The 25,027-nt window shown below is 44.4% G+C and overlaps 1 protein-coding gene across 2 annotated transcripts; it reads right to left on the minus strand.

Moving 5' to 3' along the window:
* Slc14a1 (solute carrier family 14 member 1 (Kidd blood group)) lies at positions 1-25,027 on the minus strand. Of its 2 annotated transcripts, XM_036205100.1 has the most exons (10): positions 24,188-25,027; positions 20,794-20,945; positions 17,518-17,674; positions 16,880-17,069; positions 14,736-14,864; positions 12,530-12,722; positions 10,207-10,354; positions 9,875-10,009; positions 3,495-3,544; positions 1-1,757 (listed from the first exon to the last, which is right to left on the minus strand). In XM_036205100.1, exons 2-10 carry the CDS (start codon positions 20,938-20,940, stop codon positions 1,584-1,586), a joined length of 1,323 nt encoding a protein of 440 aa, XP_036060993.1. In that variant the 5' UTR covers positions 20,941-20,945; positions 24,188-25,027; the 3' UTR covers positions 1-1,583. The 2 variants fall into 2 exon arrangements, with proteins under 2 accessions (XP_036060993.1, XP_036060994.1); XM_036205101.1 differs by lacking the exon at positions 20,794-20,945 and having other exon boundaries at positions 24,188-24,405.

Genomic DNA, 25,027 nt, shown 5'->3' on the forward strand with positions numbered 1-25,027 from the left:
GCCTCTGCCTCTGCTGGGATTAAAGGTGTGCGCCACCACCACTCAGCTAGCACTGAAAGAGGGTTTTCAAGTGTTTCTTTTTTGTTGTTTGTTTTTTGAGATAGGGTCGTTCAATGTAGCCCACACTGCCCTTAAACTTGTGATCCTCCTGCCTCAGTTGTCCGAGTGCTAGGATTTCAGGCATGAACAACATACTCAATAGGGGAAAAAAAATCTTTAGGAATTAAAATTTCACTTTCCCAATCTCCAAATAATAACTTTTATTGGACAGGTGGCAGTTGGCAAATGGGACTCTTTTGCTGTCCTCTTCAGCAGGATTGGTCATAAAATTTTTACAGAAACCACAGATTTTAAGTTAAAAAATTTAAAAAGAAAATCTGGAGAATTCCCTCCCTGCATTTCTTCCAGGTAGTTCCAATACCATTGGTTTCCCAAACAGAACATTAGTGTGCAGAAAATAATGTTGTTTGTTTTAAGAAATTAAAGAATTCTTGGAAAGACTGTGAATCCAACTTAACTGCCAATGTCTAGAAGATGTCCTCAAATTCGTTAAAAATGTGGCTTTAAAAGGCTCTTGAGGTTAGTCAAGTTGCTATGTATCTGAAGCACTTAAAAAACTAACATATAGTCCCAGTGCTTAGGGAATGGAAACAAAATGAGGCTGAGTTCTGGGCTAGCCTGGGCTACTTTGCAAGGCCTTCAGTCAAAAAGTAAAACTAAAAAGTAAAAAGATAACATAATAACTAGAGTAAAAGCAACTATGCTAAGTATTCCATACATATATATTTTTTATTTAATGTCTAGGAATTGGCTAGCTGCAAACTTACATAGGTGAAAAGAATATTTTCTTTTCATAAGAATAAATAAACTCTACCTGAATTTTTCAGATTCCAAGAGCGGCAATACAAAACTATTTTGACCAGCAAGTCCTCCCCACAGTTCTGTCAGTTTGGAAAAACCCTAACCATTCTCATTAAGAATGCCACATGGGATGAAGGCTAGGCTCACAACCAAAAATATAAGAATGTCACACACGTGATAGTGTAGAAGTCACGCTACTGGCGGGCTGAGGACCAGTCCTGAGGTCAACCTGTCCCACTGCAATGTTGGTCACAGTTGCTATGAGTAACTTGTACTAATTCTGAAAGCAAACTGTTTATCTGAGACCTTTGGGTTGGCTTTGCTTCTGTGCCTGTGAATGCCGTAAGGCTTAAATGGTTACAGAACTTAATTTTTAATACTGACATCAAAGATAGCTTTGAATAATAGTTATTCTGCTCCCATTTCTCCTTTCTGTTGGAACATTTTGACTTTATAAATACATTACAATCTTAGCGCAACCCCCCACCCCTCAACACACAGAAGAGTTTAAATTCCATTCCAGAGAACATCACCTGGACATGGCTCTCATGTGCTTGACGATATACAGTCAAAAAGAAAAATACAAAGCAAGCAAAAGAATGGGTCGCTGACAGTCTGAAAGTTGTTCCCTGGTGATGAAAAGCAGTTGCTGAGAATCTGGAAGCCAATAGGTGCTGCACGTAGAAATGACTCGTGACCACAGCTGTTGTGTGGGGTTGCTTTCACAGAGGGCTTTCTACCATCCTTTTCTTGTTTTGTAGGTAGAAGATGCGGTTCTCTTCTGAGTAGGTGACTTTGCTGAGGGGCATCCTGTAGATGTTGCGGTTTGTCGTGGTCATCAAGAGAAACAGTAGTGTGGCCAAACAGAAGGCCCACGTACCAGCTGGCAGTCGGACCTGAGAGAGGAGAGACAGGTCACACATTCTTCTGAGATCCCATTGGATAGCAAGTCCACACAATGGACCACCTGAGCTTCCCACCCAGGGCATGAATTGGTGGGGGCATTGCTCTGGAATCTGCTTGTGCTACTTTGTGAAACCTTAATGGTGTCTAAGATGTCAGGGCATCTACCATTTGAAATGTTTTCAGTTAACTTTTTATGGTGGTCAGTTTTAAATCTTCTGTATGTCTGCCCAGTTTTCTCACTTATCCATACTTCCCAAACATGATGTGCCAGGGTGACACTGGGCACACCTGGTGACAGCAAATGCTGATAACTCCTGACCACTCATCACACCCACCAGGGCTTCTCTGTTAGTCAGCCATAGCGACCGCTCTGTCCTTAACGTCTCCCCATTATTTAACTCAGCTTGCTTTATTTCTTTTGATTTTCTCTCCTAAACAGACTTTTAAATTTTGGGGGCAGGTGCCCTGCTTCAAAGCTGCTATGTCCACTCACACATTTCTGAGTATACTACATTGGTTAGCTTTAGTCTTTTGTATGGGCCTCATAAGTGTGATGGGGGATAGGGTACCAAAACCTGACTGCATATCAGAATCACCTGGGGGAAGTCTGAAAAAAGTATGCCCAATCATCATACATGATATACTTTATCCTCAAATCAAGGGATGAGCCCTCAGAATTGGAAGTTTTCCAGATCGCCCCAGCTAACTCAGTGGTAGACTTCATTCAGTTCTGATCCACAGGCTGATGATGCTTATGGATTTTCTTTGTTCAGGTGTGAAGGACTCCATAATGTTCTCATATACCCCTCATCTGGCAGAGCTACAATAGCATCTTAACTTCCTACCACAAAGATGCTGTGTTTCCACAGAGACCTTCCCAGATTAAAATCTCTATGAGCTGCTGAGAGAATCAAATTCTACTGTGACCCACAAACAACCCTGAATGCATCTCCATTGTCTGAGTCCTGCGTTACTTGCATGAGAGGCGAAAAGGAGGAAGAAGTTCAGGCATTAGGAAGTAGGGGGTCTCAGTCCAGTTAGGGGGTATCTGGCTCCTTGGGGGAGAGGCAGAAGACCAAAGGGCAGATGACAGTATTAGAAAGGAAGGCATAGTAGCAGGCCACCTGTTGTCCAGTTTAATGCAAGCTTCAGCTACACAGTGAGTTTGAGGCCAGCCTGGACTAATGAGGAAGCATGGCAGGAGAGAGCTAATGAGCAAAGATTTGCTCAGAAATAATAGAAGTAGGACCTAGGTCTGAAAAGTTTTATTGATGAGTGGGTGAGAGTGAAAATTAAAGAAAAAATGGCTGGATTTAAAATACCACCTGTTTCTTTAGTCAACTATCCTTGTCCGCTCTTTTCTGATTTCTCAACTACTCCACAGGTCTGATTTTCTTAATAAGTAAACTATATGCTCAAGTCATCTTATCAAACACCAGAGTTAGACTATGAACATGATACTATGGTACTGAGTTGTTGATAGAGCTATTGTTAAAGTTATTCTTTAAACCAAGCAATCTGACATTTGTAACAAGCCTGGTAACTGTAGTTTGGACTAGAGTTTGCTGGGACGGTAGAAGGTGGGAGTGGCCGAGAGGCAGCACACGGTAGGACAATGGCGATCATGCTCATGGACCCTGCCACCAGCCGCTGCTCAGGTGGGCATCGGTGGACTTCTATGTCACTGACGAGTCATGTTGAGGATGAAATGAGATCAAAGAACTCACCATAGCCATTAGGTGTGCCATGCAGGCTCCGAAGTAGGCAGTAAACAGAGCTACAAAAAGAGGAAAGAACACTGTTTGGTAGATGTCCTTTTCATCAGCATCCTAGACTGTATGTACACTTCTGTATTCTACCAGTCAGCCCAGCACCCCAGGTCTGTAGTTATAAATGGGAATTTAGACTTAGAAGCTATGAGTTCAGATTCTGGTTCATTCCTGCAGAACTCACTGGTCTCATTTCTATGCTCTGTCTCCTTAGCCGTACAATCAAGTAACAGGACCAACTCTTCACAGGGCTGGGTGAGCATGAAAGAAACAACACACAGTCAGCACATAGTAAATCCTCAATAAAAGTAGTCTTGCAGTGTGGTTTGCTTTTTTCATTGTTGTAGCAACACTTTAGGGAAAGGCTTTCCGTGGCAAATAAACTGCCATGTTGTTTTATATAAGAATGACTGAATTTAGAGGAGGCAGCCTGGGTTCTCTACAGAGTCACAGCATGTAGGACCTTCATATTAATGGTTTGGATTTCATAGCTACAAAAATTATGCAATCTAAAAATACGAAGCAAACAGCTTGGAGCATGGCAGAAGCAGAACATACCCCTGAAACCCTTTTCATGTAATATCTTTTCATACGCTAAAGGTGGGCATACAAGTTAATTAGTAAGCATCTGATATTTTCATTTACTTTGAGCAAAAATAAAAAACAAAAACAAAACAAAAAACATGCAAGTGGCATGTTTTGACCACATGAACCAGCTAACCACCAAATTCGCTGTCTTGACTGAGGATGAGGTAAGGAGTGTGGAATGTCCTCAGGTTTTCCAAAAAATGAAAAATGACTTTCCTATATTGTTCACATAGTCATTTGGGACACTGTTAGACAGTCACCAAATCAATCAATCAATCAATCAATCAGTCAGTCAGTCAGTCAATCCTTATGAATCACACGAGCTATGGGATCTCTGATCATCACTTGCTTGTCCTTTTATTGATATTTTCCCCCAGTACCATGCTCCTTAAATAGGGCAATGAATCCTCTCATGTCCTAGTTTCTCATGCTAATGAGAGTGAGTATTCAGAAACAGTTCTGCCTTCGGATTCCATACTCATTATACAGTATTTGCTGTATAATGAATGAACGCTGCTGTGGAATAATCCCTTTGTACACTGTGAAGATTTGTCACTGTGGTTGGTTTAATAAACAAGCTGACTAGCTAGTAGCTGGGCAGGAAATTAGGCAGGAGAGCCAAACTGAGAATGATGGGAAGAAGGAGGGTGAAGTCACAGGAGACACCAGCCAGCTGCTGAGCAAACAGGACATGTAGAACATGAGATAACAAGCCATGAGCCATGTGGCAAAGCATAAATAGAACTATGGGTTAATTTAAGTGTAAGAGTTAGCTAGTAACAAGCCTGAGCTACTGACTAAGCATTTGTAATTAATATAAGTCTCAGTGTGGTAATTTGGAAGTAGCTCCCAGGATGGGAAAACTCGACCTACAGAACTCAGAATCTTTTTTATTTTTGTCATTCAGAACTTAAAGGTCTGCTTTAGGGAGGCAGATAATGACATCTCAAATGAAATTTTATATTTATCCAGAGTGGCTGTGAATTTCTCTTTTGGCAGGGTACTAGGGTACCACTCTGAGAAGAAGGATGCTCATGGCTTGAGTGGGAAGGATTTCTATCTTTGCTTTCATCAATTTCATTTATTTTCAAGATCTAAGTCACTCATTCAGCATCTCTTCACGGGTACTCTGCTAAGCATAAGTTGCATTCTGGCCTGCTCTGTTGAGTACCATCTCTTCATTTCCTCTGAGCACGCCAGACATTATTGTCTCTTATCTCCTTCAAAGGCCCAACATACTGCTAAGGCATACTTCTGACTCTCTTGAGTTTTGTGCTGTTACATGCTTTGGAATAATCTCTAAGTCCATCTTGCTCTTTTCTCTACAGTGAGAGTCTGACTAATAAATGGCAGACTGCCCATCTATGAAGACTTGCAGTGCAGAGCTGGGACTGGCTTACGCCAGGGAAGCTTCTGTATAGTGCATGGCTGTGTGGAGGTGATTCCCTGATTGCATTAGAAAAGGCCCTTAAACCTCAATGAGAGCCTGGATTCCATGGGCAATGACAGTGGACTGTCATGGATGAGTCCTACTATAGTAACCCAGCTATTGATAAGTGGTACAAAATAGGCTGATAGCGTTTAAAGATGACAGACTAAACAAGGCTCTTCCTTGGCTGCCCAGCTCCTGATCTCCAGGTAAGGAAAGCAGCCCTGACAGGTACTGTTTCAGGTTCCCAAGTCCCCCCTGATGGAGACATGTGGAATGAAGACAAGAACAGTTCTGTAATCAGTGTCTGCTATTTGTTTACCTTGGCAGACAAGCTGGGCCTTTTGTTTGGCAGTGACAGGGCAACATGAGCAAGCCGAAACTTGCTGTGGCATTTTACACAAAAGACTTGCTTTGCAAGAGGGCCTGGAGGTCTGTCCCAAGAGTTCATTTGTGGGTATTAGGAAGTCTGCTGGGACACAGTGGGGATGGAGTTGACACTCTCATACTGTCAGACTCAGAAGGAACCGATAGGGCTCTCTGAGGATGAACTCCACATCTGTGGACATTAGAATTGCCATTCCTTTGAACCATCAATTTGAATTCAGAAATATGTTACATAAATATTAATAAAGTGCAAATTTGGATATTTATACCAAAAGCACTCATTGGAGCAGTGTCTGAAATGGCTCCAAAATAGAAGCCATGTAACTATCCTCCAGCATGACAAGCTTGGCATATCTAAAGCATCCGTATTACCTCAACCATCAGAAGCTGTACATCCTGAGAGGTGGAACCATAACCTGACTGCCCATCTAAGAGCAGTCTAAGAGAAGGGCTCTGGCTTCCAGTCCCCATTGAGAGCTGTCATTCAAACAGCTGGAATCCCTTGGGAAACAAACTTAGGTCAAAGGAAGGGGACATCTAAGGAGAGCAAATGCCAGGAAAGTCAGACATAAATAGGCAAACACTACAGATGAGCCTTAGTCAAAGCCAGAAGCCCAGAATGCAATAGACAGCAGGACAAAGCCTAATGAATGGATGGAGCCAAGTGATGGTTCACTTGACAAACTAAACTGGAGGTTCTTGTGAAGGGATGAAGAGCAGAAAATAATAAGAAAAGTCCACAGCAATGGAAAAGCTCTCACAGAACTAACCCACAAGAAAAGGACTATTTGGAAAATTAAAAGCAGACAAAATCTCAGAAAGACAGGAGAGCTCACACTGAAAGGGTTTGAGTGGCTAGTAACACAGGGGGTGGGGAACCCTCACATCTAGACAGGCAACAGAAAAACAACTCACATGCAAAGATAAAATTCCAAATGTCCAGAGAGCAAAATAAAATTACCTTTAACAACAACTAGTTTTTATTTTCTTCCAGAAATCTTAATGGCAGTTTGGGATATAAAAAGACAATGCAATCATCTTTGAGGACAATTTTCAAAATGTTAGGGGAAGAAAAAGAATCCTTAAGTCTGGTGCTGTTTTCAGACAGCTGAACTAAAACCTAAGTCAGGGAGAAATGGAGCTGTTCACAGGTGTGCAGAGCCTTAGAAGTTCCTCCCAACAGAACTGTCTCTGAAGAAGCAATTCAACAGGGCGGTGTGAGCCAAGGGCAGGGGTGAATACACACGTCACTAAAGGCAGTAGTTACTAAACAAAGAAGTGTAAAAATGCCTGTTTGCATGGGTCTAAAATGAAAATTCTGTATAACACCAATGTGGTTTCAGTGGTTGTCGGGGGCGGGCCTCCCAGTGGGGGCTGAAGCGGGCTAAGGTGTTGTTCATATTTGGAGGGAAGATAAAGGTGTGGATGAAGTTAAGACGTTGAGGGGGAATAGTAAACAAAGTTAATTGTTGCTAAGTTATGCAAAGCCACCAGGAAAAAAAAGTTTACCATACCCTTAAATAGTGCAAACAAGTGCAGAATACCACTTACGTTTCATGCGATTTATGCACACACTATTTAATCCTAGGCAAAGTCTATGAGGCAATGCAACCCCTCTTTTTAAATGGGTAGACCTAGGCCCAGAAGTGTTATGAACGCTGCTGGGATTAAGTCCCAGGTTGTCTGGCAACAGGTCAGGGTTGGTTTTTTGTTTGGGGTTTTTCTTTTTCTTTCTTTCTTTCTTTCTTTCTTTTTTTAGTTAGGGTTTTACTGTGTATCTCCTACTTCACCCCACCTTCAAAAGTTCTATCGAAGGCAGAGTGAGTATGACAGACGGAAAACTGTTCTCCATTGGGGTCCACGCCCTGATATCTAGAATCTGTGATTATGAAAAGAAACTTGCAACCTTGCTTAAGATAAGACTTTGAGCTGGAAGATTATCAAGGATGGGATGAGTAGACCAGGGTCATCACCAGGAGCTGCGGAAGGAGGTTGGTTACAAAGTTGCCTGAGGGAGAAGGATGGAGTATTTTCCCTTCCTATCTCTTTGTACTTTGTATTGACTTAACAATGAAACTCTACTATTTATTACTACAATTAAAAAACAACAACAACAACTACAACAACAACAATGGAAGGAAAGATTCCCCTTTGGGGGAAGCATTTGCAAAGGTCTTAGGCTCCATCCTTTTCACTAGCCTGCCAGATCCAAATCCACTCTTCATGTGGTCAAATGCTTTCTGCTTGACTTGGGCTGTCCTCATGCCAACCAGCACCATCTTTCCCATCAAATCCTGTGCTCGGGCTCACAGAAAAGTCACCTTGTCCAGGAAGTACTTCGTGACAACTCTAATCGCCCCACCAACAGACCCTGTACTACTGATTTCTTCTTGTTCTGGTGCAAACCTTGAGAGTCTCCCTGAGGATCTTCACCCCCAAATCACCAGGTTCCTACTTTCTACTCCAGTGTTCTCTGCTCAGGAATTACAGGGGACCCAAAGCTTCTAACCCTTTGTCTTTCTAGTATCCATCTAGGCTACAGCATGACTATCTAAACACAGTCAATGCATTTGTGCTACCACACACAGTAACATAAAGTATGCGCGCTCCCAATAAAGGTGTGAAAGCAATCTCAGGAAAAGCTAGGGGCCGGAGGGTGAGCAACTCCGTCCCAGCTAAGCTACAGAATCTGCCCCCAGCCCTGCCTGCTTTGCCCTGAACTTGAGAACAGATAAAGAGTAGAGAAACAAATAGAGATAGAGCTCAGCGGAGTCATGACAAAGCAACAAAGTAACTTCCAAACAGCACCCAGCAGCTTGAGATCTGTTGGCCATGCCCCAGCATAAACCCCAACTGAGCAGTGCTACAAACTCCCAGTCTCCTGCTCACCTCTTCCACTCCACTTTACAACCCACAATCCCTTTACCTTTTTGTCTCCCAGGGGGTCACTCCTTCCACTCTAGAATTATCTTTAATGTTTTACTTGTATTGAACTAGGGATGACACAGGCTATGGGTGAATGTCTGTCCCTCATCCTCAGCTTAGGGAACCCCCCAGCTTTCCAAGTCCAAAGCTCTTGAGGCCTACATTACTTTAAAGTGCTGCCACAGGGTCTGAAAGCTACAGCCAAGAAGTAGCCCAGGGTGGTGGGAACAACTGTGTGGAACATGGGCAGATACGGCTTCTAGGTTTGGACTTGATGCATTTCAGCTCTTCCCTGACCCAAGTTCAATGAGAAGGACGGAATTGAGGAGCTGGGGTCTAGTCTAGCTCTGCAGGCAGGGTCTACTGGGGATCATGAAGGGCTAATAAATCACTTCTTAGCTGGTAGTCTCCAGGCCTCCATGTCAGAGGAACAGGTTTCTCCCTCTGCCTCTAACTCTGTGTCAGAGGCCGATCTAGCAGTCTGAGCATTCACTGACGTTCTGTGTGATTCTGGTGCATGCTCAGGTCTGAAAACCACTGATTAAATGGACTCTCAAAGGAGCACATGAAACCTGGGTCATCAAACAACATAGCTTTATATTTAGCTAAAATTACATTTTTAGGTTTTTTTTTTTTTTGAGGGGGCATAACAACAAGCAAACACACACACACACACACACACACACACACACACAACCACAGTACATGTCATGGATCTATTCCCTCAAATATATACCAAAATAAATAGAATGGCTGTTGAGACTCCACAGGCTTTTCCTTCGCAATAACCAATGTAGCAGGCAAAGATGACTTTAATTCTCCCAGATGAGGAACAACACTTGCTCCACTCACACAGTTAGCTGGCAGGAAACTCAAGTTCCAGTTTGAATTTCTCATATGACCCTTTGAATTTTTGTGTGTGATTGTTTACTGCTTGCCCACGATTTTGATTGAGTCCTCAAGGGCACCCCCTACATGTGGGCACCCACACCATATGTAGGATACTCACCACAGGCAAGAGCCAGGAGGTGGGTCTGCCAGGTGAGTGCCATGAACATGCCTCCAATTGCAATGCAGGCCAGAGAACTGTTGAATCCCCAGAGCCCAGCGTAGATGTCTTCAAACGGAGCTGCAAGACTGAGTCCTGTTAGGCAAACACAAGGGTGGTCAGAGCTTGGGGCACAGAGAACGATGCTCTCCAATGAGTTGTGGGGTCAGGAGAAGTATCCCAAGAGCTCTTCTTGCTCAGAGACCCCAAGAACGCTCTGTAGTGTAAGAGATGCCCAAGACATGCATGGGATGAAGAAAATGCTTATGTTGGGCTGCGAGTCTCATGCTCACCTGCGATGACACCCAGCAGTGACCCAATAGCAGCATGCAGGCACATGAGTGGGGAGGAAAGAAGAACGGCACACAGAAAGATGCCCCCTGTCCATGGGTTATCACAGCCGTATATCTGACCGACGCCCACCGGGAGGGACTTGAGCAGCTGTAATGGAAAGCACAAAACTGTAGACACTCAAACAACAGATGAAAAGACCACAGGACACCGTAACGTCATACGACATGACAGTTAGAATTCGTATATTGTATCCTGCAGGATCAGTGCCAATATTATATGAATACAGAAAAGAAAACCTCATCTGCTCTTTGGCTTTCTCTCTGGAGAGCTACACCGGTCCTGCTCAGGGGCACGTCAAGCACGGCTCCTCCAAACCTCTTGTGCTCACTAAGTTTCCCACTATGTGAGGCTTCCAGGGAGGTCTCACTGCTCCTGGCTCTGATGACAGGTTGTACCTTCCCTAGTGTGTCAGGGACACAGGTCAGTTGCTTCCTGCTGTCCATCAGTGCTGGCAGTGAATCAGTGCTGTTCCCCAGTCTGTAGAAATACTAGTACAATTGTGTTGGCTGCCCAGACTTAAAAGGTCAGTGAACTGAACAAGATTAGCTCATCCATAATTTAGAAGCAATTATAGCCAACTTGATGAATCAGGACCACATTTGCCCTTCTGATACCAAGTGGAACATGTACCATTTAGTAAAAATATCTTTGGCTTATTTTAGTCATTAACACCTGTCTGTCAGATCTCAAGACACGAAAACACAAACTTTACATTTCTGTTTTCTGACAGAGGCCTTAATCAATCTGAAGTGTTTACAACATGGCAGTTCTCAGGAGAACACAGGATTTGGCTCAAATGAATAACATTTCCATCTAATAAAACTTTTGGTTTGGCCAGGAAAACATAATCACACACTGCTTCTCCCTTTGAGCAAAACATTTCCTGAAAGATGACGGCCTCTCTACTTCTCACGTATCTTTTGGTGAGGCCCTAGAAGCAATAACTCTGCCTGGCAAAGGAAGCCCCACCTTGGGCTTCCAAACACTGGCTTGGCCCTTGTTCGGTGCATTGCACCACACTGAGTCTACCTTAAGGTGGCCTCTAAATGCTTTCTGTTCCTAGTCTTGTCTGTGCGTAGTCATTCCCCATCTCTTGTAGACCTGGGAACTTTGCACAGGTGAAGACTGATTAGACTTTTATCTCTGAACTTGGTATCCTAGGTATCTCTTGGGTGGTCAGGGCTGGGAAAGTTGGGTGAGCTATCCCATAAAAGTCCTGAATTGGAAGAGGTCAACTGACCTTCAGAATCTTCATGTTGATAGTCCCTATCTGAAATATCCAGTACAGCAGGTACTAGCCACACAGAGGTACTGAGTATCTGAGTTGCGGCTGGTGAAGTTGAGAAATTGAGTTGTGAATGCATTTACATCTAAGTTTAAATAACCACATAGGGCTAATGGTGTCTTACGAGACAATGTAGTCCGAGAGAGTGATATACAATTTTACAATGTTACTTTTCATTTTGGAATAGTTCCAAGTACTTCTATTTGCTTCCTGGGTCAAAGATAATGCAGAGACTATGTAAACGTCTCCCATGTTTTCCTCACTCAGCAGAGAGAATGGCAAAAGGGCACATCTAATCTGACAGTAGGAGAGCCAGTCTTTTGCACATTAAAACAAAAACAAAACCAGGAAGGCCTCTTTTGTTGTCTTTGATTTCAACTACTTATTCTCAGAAATTAAGAAACATTAATCAAGGTACTGAGATGCAGCTCTATAGCAAAGCATTAGCCTGGTATATGTGAGGCTCTATTGCAATTTGTATACACACACACATGCACGCATGTATGCACGCACACACAAACGAACACACACACTGAAAAAACCTGCACATTTCCTATAGAAACACCCATGGGAAGAGCTGGAATTCAATTTGGGAGAAGCAGGTTTTTGAAAGCACATGCTCTCTGCACCTATCTGTAAGGAGCTGTACCATATCCACACCCCATTACTCAGCAGATCTCAAGCTCTGTCTACCAGCACAGTTTGGAGGAATTTGTTGATATAGGTTCTTAGGTCCCACTATACCTTGAGAACCCTTTGTATTCTATAAGGGGGCAGAACAGCCAGGTTCTATAGAGTCCAAGAATGTATAACAGTTCTGACTGGGAGAAGCTGATCATGAAATCTCTAACCCCAAGTGAGAGACCACTTGCCTTGTCTCAGCCACTCAAAGAAGGGTACAGTGTCTGATCTCCAATGAACTATCCATGAGGACTGTCATTGCAGATTTTTAGGGAGAAAAAAAGTTGATATTTTACCTCCAGTGCGTTGAGCTCAGACCACGTGATATTGGGCACAGAGGTGACAGGTGTGAAGAGTTTACTTGGAAAGAATGCGTTATAATGTCCTGTGGCTGCCATGTACATCGTCAACGCCATGTTGAAAGGGAGAGTGAAGACAGGGAGGTCCCATTTGCTGAACACCGAACTCAATGCACTTGAGAAAACTGGGCTTAAGGAACACAGCAGAAGAATGAGAATCAGTGACAAGCAGCCAGGCTGAGCCTCCAGATGCTAACATCCTCTGAAGTATTGTACTGACAAACCTTCCACAGGGGTTAGGGGTTGGGGGTTATGGCCTGGGGCCAATCGTATCTCAGAGACACACCACAAAATGAACTCTTGGTTGACTTTTGAAAAAGAAAGTATCACAAGGTGACTCAGAGTGAGTTCTAATCAAAGTTTTAAAAACAAGTTTTGGTGCTCTTAATAAAGAGAAATCTTATCTGCATAGTTAGTGCCCTGTGATCCTGGGGTCCATCCTCCACACCAGAGTCACCACCATCCTGAATTTGGAATATAGCACTCTGCATGTCTTCTCTACAGTTATCTATTTTGGAGAAAAGACTAAGGATTTGGGTGGTTAGGGCTGGAAAAATGGGTCTTACAGGAGTGGACAGAGTGTCTGTCCTTGAGCTATAGGTAAACTTGAGACTTCACAAAGAGTTGCTTCCTCGTTCCTTGGTGTGCAAACTTAGGCTTGCTTTGGATGGTGTAGATTAATGGTTCTCAACTTGTAGGTCATGACCCCTTTAGGGGTTGAACAACCCTTTTACAGGGGTCAAATTGAGATATCCTGCCTTTCAGATATTTACATTATGATTCATAATGGTAGCAAAATTACAGTTATGAAGTAGCAATGAGATAATGTTATGGTTGGGGGCCACCACACTGTGAGGACTGTGCTAAGCATGAGGAAGGCTGAGAACCACTGGTGTAGACAGATCCCTGGATCCTTGTGTCAATCTCATTTGTTAACACAATGGAGAAGCATCCTCACAAGATCAGAACTGATCTCCTACTTGGGGGGTGTAGATCACCAGACGGCCATGGTTCCTGTCCTTGAGAAAATCCTTCAGAGCAGCTGCCAACCTCCTTGAGGAGGCTGGCACTATGGACAGGGCCACCACACACCTATGGGTTCCACCAGGGTGGAGCCCTCCTGCATGCGGTGCCCAGAGAGAGCTCCTTGAGTTTCCTTTGTGAGCATATCAGCACTTTATACTTTAGATACAATATAGAAAGATGAATTTGTTTCTAGAAAGAGGAATTAAGATGATGTCAGCACAGAAGCTAGCTTTAAAGATTCTGGTTTTGTAAAGATGGGACTGAATTTAGAAAGAAAAAAAAGGAGGTGAGCAGCTCAGTTAAGTCTTCAAGGTGACTCCACTGATGGGGGTGGGCACCTTTGGCTATTCATTTAGAATGACCTGGGTGGGGTTAAAAATCTCAACATACAGGCGACAGCACAGAGCAGTTGTGTGTGCTGAATGTGTATTTGAGATTGAGAATGTCTGGATGAAGGGGGCATGCAGCCGACTTTGACATAAGGACAAATAACAGGTTGTAAGAAAATCCACACCTCTTAAGGTGGTTGCTTTAGTTTCTATAACTAAAGGTATAACCTCGTTCTGATTCTTTTAAGTATTTTTTTTTTAATTTGTGGCAAAAGATACATAAAATTACCTTTTATTATTATGTTGTGTGTCCCCCCCCCCAGACAGCCTCTCTAGACAGATCAGCCTAGAACTCACTCTAAGCCCAGGCTGTCCTTACACTCATAGCAACCCTCTTCACTTAGCCTCCAAAATTCAGGAGTAATAGATATGTGCTACCATAGCTGGTACCGCTGAACCACTTCCAGTTCATTTCACATTTAATTTGTGTTTGTGGGGTGGTGTGCATGTGTGGAGGTCAAAGGAAAACTTGGAAGTCAGTTCTCTTCTACCATGTGGGTTCCCGGGATTAAGCTCAGATTGCTATCCTTGGCTACAAGTGTCTTTATCGGATAAACCAACTTGCTGGTCCATTTAACTATTTCAAGTGCAAAGTCCAATGACATAGTGTCACACAGCTGCCATGGACTCACAGAGTACTTTTCACCTTACAAAGGTGGGCTCATCAAACACTAAACCTTCATTCCTTCTACCCTCCATGGGCACTTTGAAAATCTGGTACAACTTACCAAGTCATGGACATAGCAGATACAGGGAGTATTAGCCACCAATAATAGTCGCCTTTGTCTGAGAAGACGGCCATGAGCATTCCCACAAGGGTGGCGTTGTAGCCCTGGAGCCCGGCTGCTATCGCTGACCTACAGGAATGAGGAACAGCACAGACATAGCCTGAGTGGACTTCCTTAGGACAAAACATAAACCATAGCTGTAACTTCTAGACCGCATCCCCTTTAGAAAACATAATCATACCTGGGCATGTGTTTCAAAGCCTTTTATGGATCATGCAGCTACAACTAAACTGTGAAGAGAAATCTACACAGCTACAACTCTGGAATATGTACATGGAGCAATGACCTCCAGCGTATGTCAAGGACCTCAGGAAGCTGCTGGAGGAGAGGGACCTGGGAAGGCAGTCTGCTCTTCGTTCAGCCTTTCCCCCTGAGAAAATTTTCATTTCTTTTACATCACTGAGGACCTTGACTAGATCAGGGCTTTTAGCATTTCAAACAGTCTTAAGTCTTATTTCTCAGTGAGAGACGTTTGATTCCTGGAAGGCAAGTCCTTCCATAGTGCCTTCAGAAACATCCAACTTCAACTTAGCGGACATTTTTGTGTTCTCGTGATTCTACTTTGTGGACTCTAAGTGTCCAACTTTAGGTTATTGCACAGAAAAATGCCTATTTTTACTTGCCATGGCACCTATTTAATTATGTACACGCTTGGCTCCTCTTGTTAAAACCTCTTTATGATGGTTAAGTATTCAGTCTGTCTCCTCAATTCCTCTAGAGAACCCTGACTAACACACCCGATTGGTGTTTGGCATTTAATGTCACTTTCAAAGACCATCTTATATGTCAGCCTCTACTCTGGCTGTAATGGAGTCTAGGTCATAATCAGGAAGTAGAAGCTGTAAGGAAGCAAGGGGAATATTTTTGTAGAGTAAGCCCCTAGCCTGGCAAGTTCCCTCCTTTCAGACTCCGAGAGTTGGAGATGTACGGCATCATGGAAGGACAAGAGGGTCCATTTCTGGCCTGATGCTCAGAGATAATGACTGTGGGGACCTAGGAGGTGAAGGTGGTGGAGTTAGTCAAATGCAGGGCCTCCCTGTGGGGGAGCTCCCAGAGAGCTACGTTGTGGCTGATGTGAGAGTTTTCGGTTTTCATCTGACTGTGCACAGAGGTGCCAGTACAACCAATGAGCTGATGTTGTATCTATTCATTGTGATGAGGACATCAGAAGTTGGACTCTAGTTTCAAAGTCCTTTGTCTTTCTTCAGGAATCCTCCAGAAACTGGAGTTACACATGAGGACGGTGGAGAGCTCTGTGGACTGGACCTCCCTCAGTGTTGGTCAGTGGACAAGGGATGGCAACATCTCCAAGTCAAGAGATGCCACCGTGCCAGACCCAGGAAGATTCAGTCACTTCAACGGAACTGTTGTGTTGATTTTTTTTTTTTTTTTTTTTTAGTACTAAGAAAAGTAAAAGAAGCTTGAGAAGTAACACATGTAAATATAAAAATATGACTTCTCTTCTAAATAATAATTACCAAGGAAATGAGGGTGCTCCCCCACTCCTCAGTCCCAGGGATGAAATGCAGGGCCTCGTATATGATAGACAAGTGCTCTACTGTTGAATGGCACACCTAGCCCAGAATCATGTTTTGTTGCAGCAAAAACAATGTGGGGCAAATCCTGGGATGTGTGGCTTTCCATCAGCCTGGGAGCCGAGCTGGCTTGTGCATTGCCCATGAAAGGAGATAACTCTGTTAAACTGGTAATGGACATAAGACATAAAGGGGGTTGCTAAGCCACTGTCTTTTTGAGAACTCAGGAGCATTTTGCTTAAAGTTGCAATAAATAATTGTATCACTAAAGGAGACTTCAGTAGGCTCTTTCCTGGTGATAGATGAATTCTGGCTACCATACACAGCTGGTAATACTCAGACTGGTCCCTTGTTCAGAGCAGAAGAATAAAAGACTATCCACAATCCTCTGGCCTCTGACAAAAGAAGGAACAGAGAGTTCTGTGGAATGAAGGTTTTTTTTTTTTTTTTTTTAACCTGGGAGGGTGTGGCTTTATTAGGACTGCCCATGGCAGCTGCCCAGCTGGTGGCTCAGAAAGAGAGGGAGCTGGCATATGAGGGCTTGCTTACCTGTCTTGGCTCAGCAAGAGGGCTGTCAGAGTGGAGACCACAGTTCCCACACAGCCACAGAGAGCCCACCAGGGGTTCTGGACCAGAAATCCAGTCAGAATCAGGATTCCACTGATGGGGTTGCTGACGAACACCACCTGGGATATGCCACGAAGAATCCAGTCTATGAACTGAAGCACCACGGGCTTGTCTGGAGAGGCCAGATGAACAGAGGTAAGGCAGAGGCAAGGTAACCCCAAGGTCTATCCTGAACAAAGTCACCAGAATCTGTGGGGGCTGAAACTTGCAGATATTTTTGAGGCCTTCTTTGACCCCTTGGACTGTTTATAGTCAGTCCACCTTGCCCCTACTGGAACCCAAGCTTCAGAAAGCAGCTATGGCTCCCCTTGGCCATGCTCAGAGGCACAGACTAAGCCAAAGGAATAAATTATCAGAAGGAAGATTTTCTTTGTGAAGTACTGAGATTATAGGATGAAGAACCCCACTATTTCCATGAAAAAAGAAAAGTATGAAAAGGCTTGCAAGCTAGAAAATGCAAAACGAGAAAGTGGTGCCTGGGGAACAGCGCTGAAAACACAGGCAAAGGATTCCCTCAAAGATGCTTCTCCCTTCTCTCCAAGGAATGGATGTTTACATACCTTTAAGCCAGTTGGCAAACTCTTTCATATCACCAGTGACATAGCCAAGCACTTTGAAGCCACACCGTCTCCCCCGACACGATGACACCTGGGTTTCACCCCGGTCTACTTTAATCATGGTGGGACTGTCTTCCATGGCCATCTCTTCCTCGGGCTCCTTGAAGGAAGGACAGAGTTTGTAAGCATCCTGAAGGAGAACTCTGTGGGTTGGCGAGCTGAGGCTGCACACTGGCCTTAGAAGATGAGTTTGGAGGCATTCACCTAGACCAGGGCAATGTCATGGCTCTGAGAATCTTTCCTTCTGAAGAATCATTGAGGAACTCATTATCCAAGCCCAAACATCAACCTTTGTCCTTGATGTCTTTAATGCTACCCTGAGAAGGTTCTTGTCTGTACCCTCAGAAGGCTCAGTGTCTAGCTTAACTAATATTTGTTGAGCCCCCATTTCCTGCACTCAGGGGACTCAGTGTTGTTGAAAAGGAAGAAAAAGAATTAATGTCAACAGAACAAATCAAAGAATACAGAAAAAGCTAAAAAAAAAAAAAAAAGATAACTTTAAAATTTGTATTTTTCTTCTTAAAAAAATAGCAATTATAAGCAGGAGTGGTAGTGCACACCTGTAAGCCCAGCACTTGAGAGTTGGAGGCAGGAGGATCAGGAGCTCAAAGCCAGCCTCAGCATATAATGGTTCAAACGCAGGCTAGGTACGTGAGATTCAGTCCCAGAAAAACAAAGCACCAACATATAGAATACACAAGCTACTGATTTTATTTAAGAATTCTTTAAAAAATAAAAAAAAAAAAAATTAAAACAGTCTGTGTTTGTTGACATAGCTTAAGGATCCCCTGACCCCAGTCTCCAAGAATAAGATCGCTTGAATACATTAGTATGTCATAAAGTTGCCTCAGATACTCTGTAATTTGGAATCTGTCATATAAATGCATTAAAAAAGCAAGACAGACACACCACAAAGGAGTAGGACAATGGTTCTCAACCCATGGGTCGAGAACCCCCTGGGGGGAATGAACTGCTCTTTTACAGGGGTTGCCTAAGACCCTCAGAAAACACAGACATTTACGTCAAGATTTATCACAGTAGCAAAATTACAGTTATAAAGTAGCAACGAAGATGATTTTATGATTGGGGGCCACCACAACATGAGGGACTGCATTAACGGGTCGCAGCTCTAGGAAGGTTGAGAAACATTGATCTAGAGACTGCCATTGGACAAGGCTGCCAAAGCCAGAGATTGTGATGTGGAGATTTCATGATACAAGGATGCACAGGCTGTTACTATCATCAGAAAGTCTTGTCGGAATACAAACACTAGAAGCCTAATGTATGTTGACTACATGGCTGTGTAATCCTCATGGCAAGTCTATAACAAGAGAGAACCAACATCATCGGATTTGGTACCCTGCAGACACAGCAGGAAGTGAGCACTACCACTGATATACCCCTAGAGGTAGACTCTGGGAGAAGGACAACAGCCAAGTCCCCCTGGTTGTATGAAAGCAGCACAGAGCAGACAGGTATATGTAGGAAGTGGGGCAACTCCATCGTCAACCTTAAAAGGCTTCAGTGGAGGATGTGTGGAAGCCTCAGCCACAGAAGGCGAGACCAAGGGAATGCCCAAAGCTGCACAGACAAGCCAGTCCATCTTTCCTCAAGGCAAGGCGTGGACAGAGTTCCTCTGGTTCATTCTGGTCCCATCACTGTTGTATTTTCTACCTTCACCAGCTAGCCATTGACAGCTAATACAATTATATCTTTTCAAAAGATCTAGACTTAGTTTTGACTTACACAAATCCCAGTACAGAAACCAATGCTTTATTACTGGTTTACTACTGCATAGCGATTTTACTTCTCACTATCGGTTAGGCTGGCCTTGAACTCGCTATGATCCTCCTGCCTCTGCCCCCCAAGTGCTGGGATAACAGATATGTTCCACCATGCCTGGCTATCTTCCTGTTTTTTAAACAATGGTGCGCCGTTAATCATCACACAAAGGTGGAGCTATTTCTGCAATTCATTCTAGACCAAGGTCATTCTGTCTCGGCAACATTCAATCTGACACTAACATTTGTGAGTCTGTTGGTGAACCTTTGTATTGGGAATTTTTTACACTGAAAACTGCTGGAGTCGCAGAACCTAAACTAAATCCACATAACCCAGCTGTCTCTGCTCTATACTTCACATTCACAGATCCATGCAAGTAACCCAGCATTTGTGAAAAAGTATCTTATATTTCATAACCCAAGCAATGGCTATCACTTATTTCAGACCTCTCCCTCTTTAAAGCTCATAACTGAAAATATTGTGTGGTTGGACCCTTCCTCAGAGACACTGACCCATTTTAAAAGTCATACTAAGTTACAAGAGGCTCCAGTCTCGGCCATGATCAGAAGCCCAAAGGACAGTTGTCCTGAGTTGCTGGAACCGAATGTGTCAAGCCCTGAAAGTGGCAGTTTCCATTTGCCACAGAAATCAACTCCAGAATACACAAGCGCATGCTCTCAAAACTTCCAGCCTATATTTATTTTAGAGAGTTTCGAATACCATATCACCCCAGAGATTCGAAACCTGATAGTATAACTGGCCAGACGTGACTGGGAACCTGAATGGCCTGTGTCCTCTGCAGAACCACCCTAAGTTAAGACTGAACTATTTTTGTCCAAATCCACACCTCAACTGTATCTCCAATACTTTTTCGTTGGGATGCACTGAAGGACTGTAACATCAATCCCCACCATTCCTTACCCCAGAGAAGGACCCATCCTGACTGAGAAGACAGTGGTTACCTCCTATTCTGAACTGCTAATCTTCCCTTAGCGCCTGGGGTCCCTGACACCTGTTCTAGAACTCCAGAATGAGAGCTGGTTAGGAGAAATCAGTAGTTTAAATCTAGCTCCCTCTAGATTGTTATCATGCTCGAAAATCTGTGTCTCTTTTGGGAACTTGGATGCAGTGCCCAAGAGAGAAGCGTTCTAGCTGATGCTCACACACTGCATTTCCATGGAGAAGAGAGGACAATGAATCTAACACAAGCAGGAGAGTCATAAAGCTCCAGGCTGTGCTTTCCTGGGTTTTCCAAGGCTGTTCAAATGCCCTAGCTCAGTGGTCCAGTTTCTAAGCTTGTTGGGGTGGCTAGGCCACAGCAGCATGCTCAGCAGAGCTTGCTGACCACCCATGCCCCAGCCTGAGCTCAGAAAAGATAGCAAGCTAGGAACAGGCTCTCGGGTCCCCCAAGGAACAAGCTGCTGGGAGGGAGCCTACCTGTTCTTGCAACCTGTGTGCCAGGGTCAAGCTTAGCCGTCTGAAGCCTCCTGGTGTTGCTTCACTGGCTTTATTTCCAAAAGGGTCTATCCAAAGAGGACCGTGATGGGCGTCATCAGTGCCACCAATCAAAGACTGTCCACTCATCCTTCCTTTTGCATACATGACAAAGGGCAAAGAGATGTGAATCAGCAGGATGTGTCCTGGCTCTGAGGAGCACAGGAAAAACCAGACTGGGAGAGATGGACAGGCCTGTGTGAGTTTCTGCTGAGGGGAAATATTCTCTGCCCTGGCCCCCTGGAGCAGAGGTCCCCACTCATGGGAGAGAGGAAAGAGGACACACTGATGGTGGAGATGAAACTCGTTTTACTTTAAGAAACGGTAGCAAACCATGTTGAAGAGAGCAGGCAGGAGATTAGGTCTCCTGTTCTGTTTTTGACTTGCAGGAGGGTAGGCCATCTGAGACCTCTACAGAGAGGTAGGGTGGCTTCAGGCTCTGGGGTGCTGAGGGAAGCTGTTATGCTCTGTGTTGGGGACCAGCTCTGAGGCAAGCAGTGTCTCAGTCATGTTCCATATGACACAGGAGAAGAGAGAGCTCCTGGGTTCTGCTTCCTGCAATAAAACACTATCCACGCTTCCCACGCAGAGCAGAAGCTCGTTCTAAAATACTGATACATGCCATTTCCCTTACACCTGAGTAATAATTACTAAATATCGATCACCTGTCTGTTAACAAGGAACAATCCTTGTTAAATTTAACAGGCGTGTCAGATTTCAATAATTTCCTCTTTCTCCCCTCCCTTCTCTCTCTTTCTCCTCCCCCCCCACCTCTTCCTTCCTTTCTGTTGCATGCAAAGACAGGTCTTCCCCCAGAAGTTCTAGAATGTTCTGTGTGGTATCTGTCTCTTTCTTTCATTTATTTTATCTTCACATTCTTCTACTGACTTTGTCTGAAACCTGGAAACTTTACCAAAGTGACCTGAGGAATCCACAGTCGTGGAAAATATTTCTGACATGCCTTATGGAAAATGTGTGTGTGTGTGTGTGTGTGTGTGTGTGTGTGTGTGTGTGTGTGTATGTGTGTGTATGTGTGTGTGTGTGTGTATGTGTGTGTGTGTATGTATGTGTATGTATGTGTGTGTGTGTGTATGTGTGTATGCATGTGTGTGTGTGTATGTGTGTGTGTATGTGTGTGTATGTGTGTGTGTATATGTGTGTGTATGTGTGTGTATGTGTGTGTGTGTGTGTTTGTATGTGTGTATGTGTGTGTGTGTATGTATGTGTATGTATGTGTGTGTGTATGTGTGTGTGTGTGTGTATGTGTATGTGTGTGTGTATGTGTGTATGTGTATATGTGTGTGTGTGTGTGTGTGTGTGTGTGTGTGTGTGTGTAGTCACAGTAAGCTATCTGGCTAGTACTGGTGTTTGCAATTTTGGCTGATACGAAGCAACATCAAGCAGTCCATGGCGAGGCCCTTGTGCTATGCTAAGGAGTGGGGGACAAGAAAGGAGAAAAAGACGAAAGGGTTGAAAGCAAAAGGAAAGGGAAACATGAGGGGAGGGTCACAGTCCCTCCTCAGGAGGAGCGCCCACTGCTTCCCGTCCTCTCCGCCTTCCTCCGCACACAGCTCGCAGAGCCATCAATATTTTCTTAGAGACAGGGAGAGACCAATATGTGAGCAAGGTGGGGTTTAGAGACCCCATGGTTTCATCTTACACAAAACCATGGTGGTGCCTCTGCATTCTACCCGGCTGGTGGCAGGCAGCGCCAGCTTCTGTAGGCATAAAGTCCTGTACTTCTGTCTTCCGGTTTGGGACCAGGCAAGTTAGTGTCACCTGGGATTTTGTTTAACTCAACCAATGGCCATAGCAGCTTCTGCATGGTAGGGTCTGAAGTGGGTGGCAGGCCACAGCAGACCGAATTCACAGTCACCAAGAAGTAACTCTGGGCCACCGGGTCAGACAGTGATAGAGAAGGGGTTCTGTGCCCTCTCTGGGACCAATTACTGTCCGTGAAAAATAATACCAGCAAGTCCTCAAAGCCAGCCTCTCTCGTGCATCACTGACAAGGCTGCAAGCTAGCCTTCAAGAATATTCTGGAAGCTGTACACGGCGGACCTGCTGGCAGGAGTTGGAAAGCTTGTTTGAGAGCCCAGATCACCAGTGGAACGAGGCAGGGCTCAGTGTTTAATCTGAGACAAATGTGAAGGTCTCACTTCAACCGTCTTCCCTATTTTCTTATGCACAATGAAACGCATTGTACTGAGGCATGTATTAGCAATCGGTACAATTGGAGAGGCCTTGAAAGCCCTCAATCTTCCAAGCCTCGAGTATTCCTTCAAATAATATCCAGCGTTATATCTGAATTTCTTGAAACATTTTTGTGTTCTGTCACAATAAAAAGACTTCCTGCGCTGACATTTATTTGCTACTCTGTCTAATTTTTATTTGAGGTTGTTTTCAATCACCATGGCAGGGATGGTGGCTCAGTTCTCCTTAGAGCTGTGATCGGAAACAAAGAAGCCTGTCAGGTATTGCTGCCTCCTGATTAAAATGCTTCCCTCTACAGCAGACACCACTCCTCGAAGCCTTGAACTGTGCAGGGACAGAGCGCTGCAGGAAGCCACCAAATCTCTGGCTACATTTGTGACTGATCAGAGTTCTTGATGGGCACACAAGCACACTCCCTTCAGCAGGACAGCACATGCACAAGAACCCTAAGCCTGTAACTGGCAAGGGCTGTTCCCACTACCCCACATTTTCTTGTGAGTCATAAAAATGCAGTCGCCAGTTTTACTTAGTTGTTTTTTTTTTTTTTTTTAAGAGCACAGCCTGATGAAACTTCTTCCTGTCGATTAGTCAGGGCCATTCAGTATACAGAGTGGGCACCCTGTGGGAGCTCTCTTCCACATCAGCCCGGCACAGTTTCCACCCTCTCCAGGAATCATAACACAGGCATTACTTTTAAGTTTCTGGGAAGAGGACTGTGGTGAATAGCCTTCTAGTCTACCAGAACCCCAACTATTCAGTTCCAACAGTTAGAGGCACATTTCACCACTTAAAAGAGGGCAGAGTCGGAGATGGGAAGGCAGGAGGGTAAAAGTGGGCAAGAGAGCAGAAAGGGAAGCAAGCGTGGTCGAGATACAGTCTGTGCATCAATGTTGCAGTCAAGTCCATCAGCTTGCATCACTAAAATATCTAATCTAATAATAATAATAATAATAATAATAATAATAATAATAATAATAAATAGGAGGAATAGTCTCAGGAGTTAGACACATCCAAGTTCAAACCTGTGTTCTGTCTTTAAGAAGAAAAGGGGACAAGATCGGAGAGGACTAAGACAAGCTTCAACAAGGAATAACTAGAATGAGCAGAATTGAGGGGTGCTTACCCTCCAGCTGGCTTCCTGGTGGCAGAAGGCAGTGCCTGATAAAGAGTGGCCAGGCTTTCTCAGCAGGGAGAGGTGCTGCAGGAGAAGGACCTCACCCTTTTATACCCACGGTCTGCTCTTCAGGTCTGTGAACTTCACTGGCTTTCTCCTCCCACTTAAGCCACCAAAGCCAGAACAACACAGGGCCACAGGGCGGGGGCGGGGCAGGGTGGGGGGTGGAGGGGACGGCTGGCTTCAGTACCTCAAGTCTCTTCTCTTGACACGGTGCCAAGGTGCCAACGGTTTTGGCGTGTCTCCAGGGCATCCCAGGATCTTTACTTAGTGACAACCAAACTCCAATTCACCTTTCCTCTTCTATGCCATTTCCTACCCCCACCTTGAAATGTTTTTGGAAAGATTTGTAACCAAAATGGATTCCCATATTGCCATTTAACCAGCCAACCACAGCGGTGCAGGTTGGGAGCGCTGTGGCTGCTCTTGTGATGGAAGTGTCTTGGAGTTGACCCTGGTGCCCTGGGATAAGGACAGCAAGGCTCAAGGGCAGTGGAGGAGGGAGTAGGCACAGGTGAACACAAGTTACTTCTAGAAACTAGCTACCTGTTGCCTGTGCAGGAAAAAACAAAACCACAAAGGCTTCCCTGGCTGTTCTTGCAGGTGATGAGCCCAGGATGGATGCACAGGCTTTAAAGTGTTAGCAGACAAACATCCAGAGCAGAATCTCACACTGAAGTGAAAAGTCCTTTTCTTCCCCATTCTTCTTCGACTTCAGTTTTGTGTCTTGTTCCACTATGGCAGAAATACAGTAACGTCGGGGGCACCGCTGTGAACAAAGAATTAGGG

Source organism: Onychomys torridus, chromosome 13 (genome assembly GCF_903995425.1).
Source record: "Onychomys torridus chromosome 13, mOncTor1.1, whole genome shotgun sequence".
Classification (NCBI taxonomy): Eukaryota; Metazoa; Chordata; class Mammalia; order Rodentia; family Cricetidae; genus Onychomys; species Onychomys torridus.

Coding starts and splice junctions, on each gene's coding strand:
- Slc14a1 (XM_036205100.1), bottom strand. CDS start 20,940: ATGAGTGGACAGTCTTTGATTGGTGGCACTGATGACGCCCATCACGGT. Junction 17,070..17,517: donor GTTTGCCAACTGGCTTAAAG/GTATGTAAACAT, acceptor TGGCCTCTCCAG/ACAAGCCCGTGGTGCTTCAG. Junction 3,545..9,874: donor CCTCCTGGCTCTTGCCTGTG/GTGAGTATCCTA, acceptor CTCTTTTTGTAG/CTCTGTTTACTGCCTACTTC.